The 8,937-nt window shown below is 48.0% G+C and overlaps 1 protein-coding gene and 1 long non-coding RNA gene across 3 annotated transcripts in view; one reads left to right on the plus strand and one right to left on the minus strand.

Annotated features, from left to right (window-relative positions):
* The window catches only part of LOC123960220 (disabled homolog 2-interacting protein-like), a 52,582-nt gene that overhangs the window by 23,352 nt on the left and 20,293 nt on the right, over window positions 1-8,937 (minus strand). The window contains exon 6 of the mRNA XM_046034866.1: window positions 5,438-5,547. Coding sequence (XP_045890822.1) covers window positions 5,438-5,547 — 110 coding nt within the window. The remainder of the gene's footprint in view (window positions 1-5,437; window positions 5,548-8,937) is intronic.
* The window catches only part of LOC123960231, a 31,922-nt gene that overhangs the window by 21,813 nt on the left and 1,172 nt on the right, over window positions 1-8,937 (plus strand). The window lies entirely within an intron of this gene.

The raw sequence follows: 8,937 nt of genomic DNA on the forward strand, positions 1-8,937 counted from the left end.
GTATAACAGTGTAAAGTAGTGAGCGTACAGCTTGTATAACAGTGTAAAGTAGCGAGCGTACAGCTTGTGAAACAGTGTAAAGTAGTGAGCGTGCAGCTTGTATAACAGTGTAAAGTAGTGAGCGTGCAGCTTGTATAACAGTGTAAAGTAGTGAGCGTGCAGCTTGTATAACAGTGTAAAGTAGTGAGCGTGCAGCTTGTATAACAGTGTAAAGTAGTGAGCGTGCAGCTTGAATAACAGTGTAAAGTAGTGAGCGTGCAGCTTGAATAACAGTGTAAAGTAGTGAGCGTGCAGCTTGAATAACAGTGTAAAGTAGTGAGCGTGCAGCTTGTATAACAGTGTAAAGTAGTGAGCGTACAGCTTGTATAAGTGTAATAACAGCGTAAAGTAGTGAGCGTGCAGCTTGTATAACAGTGTAAAGTAGTGAGCATACAGCTTGTATAACAGTGTAAAGTAGTGAGCGTGCAGCTTGTATAACAGTGTAAAGTAGTGAGCGTACAGCTTGTATAAGTGTAATAACAGTGTAAAGTAGTGAGCATGCAGCTCGTATAACAGTGTGAATTTGCTGTCTCCCCAAATAACACATCACACAGCCGTTAATGTCTAAACCGCTGGTAACAAAAGTGAGTACAACCCTAAGTGAAAATGTCCACATTGGGCCCAAAGTGTCAATATTTTGTGTGGCCACCATTATTCAGCTTTTTCAGAGCTCCACAGGTTGCCACTGGAGTCTTCTTCCGCTCCTCCATGACGCCATCATGGAGCTGGTGGATGTTAGAGACCTTGCGCTCCTTCACCTTCCGTTTGAGGACGCCCAACGGATTCTCAGTAGGGTTCAGGTCTGGAGACATGCTTGGCCAGTCCATCACCTTTACCCAGGACACTCCCACCACCATGCTGGACTGTAGGCAGGACACACTTATCTTTGTACTCCTCACCTAGTTGCTGCCACACATGCTTGACACCATCTGAACCAAATAAGTTTATCTTGGTCTCATCAGACCTGGTTCCAGTAATCCATGTCCTCAGTCTGCTTGTCTTCAGCAAACTGTTTGCAGCTTTCTTGTGCATAATTTTTAGAAGAGGCTTCAGGGTCTTGGCAGTCTTCTTATAGCCCCGGCAATCTTTATGTAGAGCAACCGTTCTTTTTTTCAGATCCTCAGAGAGTTCTTTGCCATGAGGTGCCATGTTGAACTTCCAGTGACCAGTATGAGGGAGTGTGAGAGCGAGAACACCAAATTTAACACACCTGCTCCCCATTCACACTTGAGACCCTGTAACACTAACGAGTCACATGACACCGGGGAGGGAAAATGGCTAAATGGGACCAATGTGGACATTTTCACTTAGGGGTGTACTCCCTTTTGTTGCCAGCGGTTTAGACATTAACGGCTGTGTGATGTGTTATTTTGAGGGGACAGTAAATTTACACCATTATACAAGCTGTACACTCACTACTTTACATCGGAGCACAGGGTCATTTCTTCAGTGTTGAAACATGAAAAGATAGAATCAGATATTTACAGAAATGTGAGGGGTGGACTCACTTTGTGTCACAGTGGGAATTGAACCCTGGTCTCCCACATCAAAGGCATATGTCTTGTCCACTGTTTATTGCCAGCAGACATGTGTGATACCAACGTCTCACATTTACCTACAACGATAACAGCAAAGGACAGTGAAGACCAGGATCCAGATCTTCTTGTTCTGCAGAACGTGCAGTATCGTGGTCGAACGTGAAGAAAATCATCTCCTGACAAACACTTTGAGAGAGAACATCAGAAACACAAAGAGGACGCCAGAGAGACGCTGAGACACAGGCTGCTGCATCCGGTCAGCTGGGTAAATCTGCAGGGTCCTGGAGGTTTAGGGTTAACGATTCAACTACAATTCTAAAAGTAAAAAATTCAGTTTTCAATTTTTCCTGCAATTCTTTCCAACAAAACGCCCCAAAACATCACAACCTTTTAGAAAAGCTGCTTCAAAATCACAAAAAGGCCAGTGAGGTCCTGGAGGGACTGATTTAGCAAACACTGGTATGGGTCGTGTAGGGAGGCATGGACAAAACGACCTGTGTTGTTGTTTAGGTTGGAGGACTTGTGTTTACCAGGACGTCGCCGTAGTCCGCCCAACATACGTCACAGACCTCGGTGTCCGGTCTATTTCTCTGATAAACTTTTAATTATTAATGTACACGTAAACTAATGTGAGCAGAGTTCAGTGAATTCATGTCAAATGTTGAGAATCTGTGAGACTATAAGGAAACATAATAATAATATTTCATCTTTGAAACATCAGGCTTATGAAACCAGCTGAAGTTCACGGGGGGGGGGCTCTCCTCTAAACCATCCTGACACGAGCAGGATGATCTGTCGTTCCTCTGTGAGCTCGTTAACTCTGGTCATTATCTTAACGAGCTGCTTAGCATTAGCTGCTTACAGCGCTAATGCTCCTGTCTGTTAGCTGAACATGTTGGCTAACAGTGTGTGTCTAGCCTAGCCACATGCTAACACACACCCGGCTAGCTGTGTGCAGACTGACGCCAGGCTAACACACACACACCCACACACACACACACACACAGACACTGCAGCACATTTGTCTATTCAGAGGACAAAGGCTGTTAATGCGTGCAGAGGATCAGGGCAGATACTCACTGAGCATCCTGAGGAGGAGGAGGAGGAGGAGGAGGAGAGGGGGCTTATGCATCCATTTCTCCTTCAGCAGCAAACAGGAGGAGGAGGAGGAGAGAGGAAGAAAGATGGAGAACCTGCTGATCCTGACGCTGTTTGGTCTGTCTGTCTGTTAGCTTGCTGATGCTACACGAGCAGCCACAGCTCTCTCTCTCTCTCTGTGGGTCTCTATGTGACTCGCCCACCCTCTCTGTCAGCAGTGGCCCCTCCCCTGCAGTGAGGCTGCCCTACTTCCTCTCCTCGCCTCCTCTCCTCGCCTCCTCTCCTCCTCTGTCAGTCATCATGAGTGTTAGTCATGGTGAACCTTCGCCGCCGTCTTCACCAGCAGATTTAACCTCAGTGAGACCGACGCCCACCTGTCAACAATCATCCAGTAATCCAATCACAGCCCTCCTCACGCTGAATGACTCCAGCCTCGGGGTTTATCTGATACTGGGAGGACGGTGTACTTCACTAGTTCCTGTCCTCTGCAGACATGTTGGACTGGTTTACAAGTCCTGCATCACATTAGACTTGTTTACCAGACCTCCTCCAGCTCCTCCTGGAGGATCCTGGGGTCTCCCCAGGCCTGATGGGAAATTTCAAAGTCCATTTAGGCAAGTCCCGCCACTCTGCAGCCATCTGGTTCACAGAGCAGGTATCTGGGACTAACAGGATCAGGTCTCTCTCTGAATGAATGAGCTGCACCTTCATTGGTCACCGGGACATAAAACCAGCAGGACCAATGGGCAGCGTGAGGATCTGAGCCACTCTGACAAGAACCAAACTGTGATGGCTAGAGAACTGGGTCAGAACCTCTCCAAACCGGTCTGCAGGGGTCAGAACCTCTCAGAAGGGGTCCAAGGAAGTCAAATCTGTGAACCGGGACAGGGTCATGGGGGCGAAGGCCGGCCCGTGTGGTCCAATCCAGCAGACGAGCTGCTGAAGGTCAAAGTGCTGAAGAAGCTGATGCTGGTTCTGATAGAAAGGGGTCAGAACACACAGCGGTCCAGGCCTCGACGGGTCAGGGCTGTATTTGCGGCCATAACATTACGACCAGCGAGTGGTGAAGGAGCAGCGGTTCTCCTCTGGTGTCAGACCTCCTTGTCTCTGAGGCTGAGCCCTGCAGGGGAAACTCATTTCAGCTGCTTGGATCCAACAGCTCATTCTTTGTCTCAGTGCCCAGAGACCAGGACCACAGCTGAGGACCTGATCCACTGGTGGATCCAGAACTTCACCTTCAAGGTCAGTCCACATCACTGCTGACCCCCACTGGTGAACGAGACCCTGAGAAAGGTCAGGGTCTCTGCAGGTCTCACCTCGTCAGACTTTTTAAGACCCCTATGAATGAAATGTAAGACCTCTATCACGACATCAAAAGACCTGCAGAGTAAATAAATGTATTCAGATTAGGGTCGGGTGATGTCTACAATGAAACACCGGGATGGACGATGACGTTAAGAAGCTACGTAATTTACAGGCTGGTATGCGGCGCTCCTGCTGCCGTGAAAAAGGATCACACGTGGAAAAATCCAGCAAAAAGTCGAGCTCTGTGTCTTTTAGGCGACTTTATAAAACATGAGCTATTGCTGAGGGAGAAACTCAGGGGAGCAGACAGGGAGAGTCGCGTGTTTGCAGTGAGAGTGCAGAGGTAAAGGTGAGTGAGAGCAGGGATCAGGAGCAAAGCAGGAAATAAAACAAATAACGTCCGTGGGGATTAAAACCTGCTTTCACAGGCGGTATAATGTAAAAAATTAAGATGGTATTTTTGTGTTGGGGCTTTGGGGGTCATCCCCCCCCCAAAAAAAATGTTTGTTTTCCAGTAAAGAAAAAAGCAATTCCACATAATGTTGGAACACTGTTATCACATCTGTGAATAATAAGCAGGGAAATCCTGAGCAGATTTTGGTTGCCCCACAGCTGAAGAATAGATCTGTGTTACAATCTGAAAGAGACTCGTGCCGAGCTGAATGCTGGTCTTTGTAACACAGCGAATTACATTTGGACTATGAAGAAAAACTACAACACCCCGGAGCGGGAGCTTCAGAGCAGCGCTACACGGACGTTGAAAAAGTAAGACCCAAAACACAAACTTCATTGAATTTAAGACTTTTTAAGAGCCCGCAGAAACCCTGAACGTGGACTCCTTCAGGAGAAACAATTCTTAATCTTTATATTATGAATTTTGAATCAAAGAAGCAACAAAGGATTTGAACATGAACCCAGACCTGGTACAGGATGCAGCGAGGAGGAGAGCTTAAGTCCCTCAGCTCCAGGTAAGTCCTCTGCAGAGACTACAACTAGACCAGATACTCAGATCTGATCTCAGGACACAGTTGGAGCGTAACCCCAGTGACACAGAGTCTCATGAAGGCCACCCCTCAAAGGTCTCTGCTGGGGCCCGTTAGTTCAGGACTCTCATCCTCCCAACAAGTCCAGAACCCCTGATGGGGAGTGGAGCAGTGGCTTAGTCCTGCTCCCCCACAAGAGGTGATTCTCAACAATCAAAAGCCTCTACCTGCACCTGCTGCCCCCATGACACACCAGACCACTAGAACCCTACACCTCGATCTGCATCCAGTTCCAGAGGGTCAGTCCGTTCCAAGAGGGACAGCCGGGTACCTGTGTTGAAAGACGTGGGTCCTTTTTGGATTGGTCCAGAACTAAAAACAGAATCTCTGTCAGTGAGCAGCTGGATGATAGGACCCGAGCTTACCCCCGAGACCTGGATCCAGGAGGGACCATTCAGTCTGGATCTGAGTTACCTGGTGTCAGCAGTGTTGATCAGGTCGGCCTTAACGCTGCTCGGTCGAGACAGTTTTGGCTGAGATCGGGTACGACGGAGAGACTGTTTCAGCCTCCGGGACAGAAACCCCTGAAGAGGAGGAGCAGGAGAGGAGGAGGAGGAGAAGAGGGGAGAGAGGAGAGAAGAGAGGGGAGACAGGAGGAGAGGAGAAGGAGGAGAGAAGAGAGAGGAGGAGGAGGAGAAGAGGGGAGAGAGGAGAGAAGAGAGAGGAGACAGGAGGAGGAGAGGAGAAGGAGGAGAGAAGAGAGGGGAGGAGGAGGAGGAGCAGGAGGAGGAGAGGGGAGAGAGAAGAGAGAGGAGGAGGAGAGGAGAAGGAGGAGGAGGAGGAGAAGAAGGAGAGGGGAGAGAAGAGAGAGGAGAAAGAGGAGAGAGGGGAGGAGGAGCAGGAGGAGGAGAGGGGAGAGAGGAGAGAAGAGAGAGGAGAGAGCAGGAGGAGGAGAGAGGAGATGAGGAGAGAGAAGGAGAGTGCTTCAGTGTCCAGCAAACCTCTGTAACAGTTTGTGTTTCTAAAATTGAAATGCTTGTGCTGAACACTGATTGGCTGATGAATGCCATCATTGACTAATCATAGCGTTGGATCGGATAGAGAGCCTGAGTCACTTGCTTCCACTTTCGGCCCATGGGATCTTATTTCAGTAATAATATGTACGGTAGTCAACGGCGAGAGAAAACTTATCTTTTGATCCTGTTTGAGCTGAGCGCTGAATCACACACATGATGTTTGTCACTTTAAAATATAATTTTAAGTTACATGTGGTTTTGTGTGAAACCCGTTCAATGAGCTACATCTCTTGTCTCACACAATATGCGTCGGCAACGTGCTAGCACGGTAATGCTAAGCTAACGTTCATTGTTTGGTTGCTGCTAGCTAGATAACCTAGCTATGTTCCACGAAGAAATATATCTCACCTGATGTGTTTAATCCAACGACTCTGCTTTTTTATCACATCATCTACACATGGAAGCTCTCTGACATTAGCTTCGGTAACGTTAGCTTCCTTCAGTAACATTAGCTTCAGTAATGTTAGCTTCTGTGACGTCAGCTTCTGTGACGTTAGCTTCAGTGACGTTAGCTTCAGTGACGTTAGCTTCAGTAACATTAGCTTCAGTGACGTTAGCTTCAGTAACGTTAGCTTCAGTAACATTAGCTTCCTTCAGTAACAGTAGCTTCAGTGACGTTAGCTTCCTTCAGTAACATTAGCTTCAGTGACGTTAGCTTCAGTAAAATTAGCTTCAGTGACGTTAGCTTCAGTAACATTAGCTTCGATGACGTTAGCAGAAACAGTTACGACATCACGTACGTGACTTTTGGGTTTGTGGTCTTAGTAATTCTGTATTTTCAGTCTGATACCTCAACAGTTTTACAACAAACTGTGACTTTCTTGACTTTAAAATGTATCTTTTAAAATGACAAATATCATGTGTGTAACTCAGGGCTCAGTTCAAACGGGATAAAAATATTTGTTGTCGTCGTTGACTACCGTACAATATTTTTCCCAAATAAAGTCCCATGGTGGTCCACCAGAAGGGGCGGGGCTTAGGCTCTCTATTACATTTACATTACATTTAGTTGACGCTTTTATCCAAAGCGACTTACAATTGCTATACGTGTCAGAGGTCGCACGCCTCTGGTGCAATGGTGGATGGTCACAGAGGGGACCACACCACACCAAAGGCAAGCATCTTATCTATGCGCCATCACCACCTATTGGATACTACATCAAAACACCGTGTCATCACGCAGGTTACAGATGTCGGACTCCTTTGCTTCAGACTAGAGAGAAAACGCCTAATCTCCAATCAGAAAGTTCAGAGGCGGATCAAAGATGAAGGTGAAATCTGATTGGTTTAGATGCAGTGGCTCCGTCTGTTCATGCTGTCACTCAGTGATCACTTGTGTTTGAGCTGTTCTGTTGTTGATGGTTTGATCACATGTTAAATATCATCTGTCAGTACACAAAACTCATCTTTAAAGGGTCTGTCAGCGGAGCGCATCAGTACATGCTAACTGCATCAATGTTTTGTGGCAAGGACAATTATCCTCCTCCCACTGCCTCTCCACAGGGGGCCCCACGGCTCAGTGCTTGGGCCCCTTCTCTTCTCAATTTACACCACCTCACTGGGGCCGATCATTCGCTCGCACGGCTTCTCTTACCACTGCTACACAGACGACACGCAACTCTACCTATCCTTCCCGCCAGGCGATCCCACTGTTTCGGCGTGGATCACGGACTGTCTATTAGACATATCTGCATGGATGAAGTCTCGCCACCTTCCACTAAACCTGAACTCTTGGTCAAGCAATCTATCCACCATAACATCACACTACAAATTGACTCTGCAACCATCACTCCAACCAGGGTGGTGAGAAACTTGGCTGTCCTTTTCAGACCATGTAGCTACTGTCTCTCGGTCAAGCCGCTTTGCTCTGTACAACATAAGGAAAATCAGGCCCTACCTCAGTACGCCACCCAGCTTCTGGTACAGGCCATGGTTATCTCTCGCATCGACTATTGTAATGCCCTCCTAGCAGGTCTTCCAGCTTGTGCGGTGAAACCCTTACAAATGGTTCAGAACGCAGCAGCGCGTCTGGTTTTTGATCAGCCCAAAAGAACTCATGTCCCTCCATTACTCAGTGACCTCCACTGGCTCCCCGTGGCCTCCAGAATCAAATTCAAGTCCCTAATCCTGCATACAGAGTGACTACTGGGTCTGCACCATCTACCTAAACTCCATAATACAAACTTACGTTCCTTCTCGGCCGCTACGCTCCTCCAACGAACGCCGCCTGACTCTGCCGTCCCTTCACACAAAGCGACCTCAGTCCCTGTTCTCATCTGTGACACCACGATGGTGGAACGAGCTACCGCACGCCATCAGAGCAGGGGCGTCCCTCTCTAACTTCAAGAAGCTCTTGATAACTCATCTCTTCCGAGAACACTTCCTCTTATAACACCTCTAACTCCTAACCTCTAACATGCACTTCCTGTGCTCTTCTTCTTCTATCCCCTACAATGATCTTGTATTGATTGCACTTTTTGTTAACTCTTACTTCCTTCCCTCGGTATCTACCCCATTGATGTGATATGTACTGTGAGCTCTTACTAGTATGTGTTGTCAGTTGTAGATCTGTAGTTGATGCTCTGTTGATGCTTGTATGTTGTTCCTCAAATGTAAGTCGCTTTGGATAAAAGCGTCTGCCAAATGAGGAAATGTAAGGCATCAAATCACCTCCCCCTCCTGCTCCTCCTCCCCCTCCCCCCTCCTCCCCTCTCTCTCACCCTCCCCCTCCTGCTCCTCCCCCTCCTCCCCTCTCTCTTCTCCTCCCCCTCCTGCTCCTCCTCCCCTCTCTCTCCCCTCCCCTCTCTCTTCTCCTCCCCTTCTCCCCTCTCTCTCACCCTCCCCCTCCTGCTCCTCCCCCTCCCCCCACTCTCTCTTCTCCTCCCCCTCCTCCCCTCT

This window comes from Micropterus dolomieu, linkage group LG21 (assembly GCF_021292245.1).
Source record: "Micropterus dolomieu isolate WLL.071019.BEF.003 ecotype Adirondacks linkage group LG21, ASM2129224v1, whole genome shotgun sequence".
In the NCBI taxonomy this organism is placed as follows: Eukaryota; Metazoa; Chordata; class Actinopteri; order Centrarchiformes; family Centrarchidae; genus Micropterus; species Micropterus dolomieu.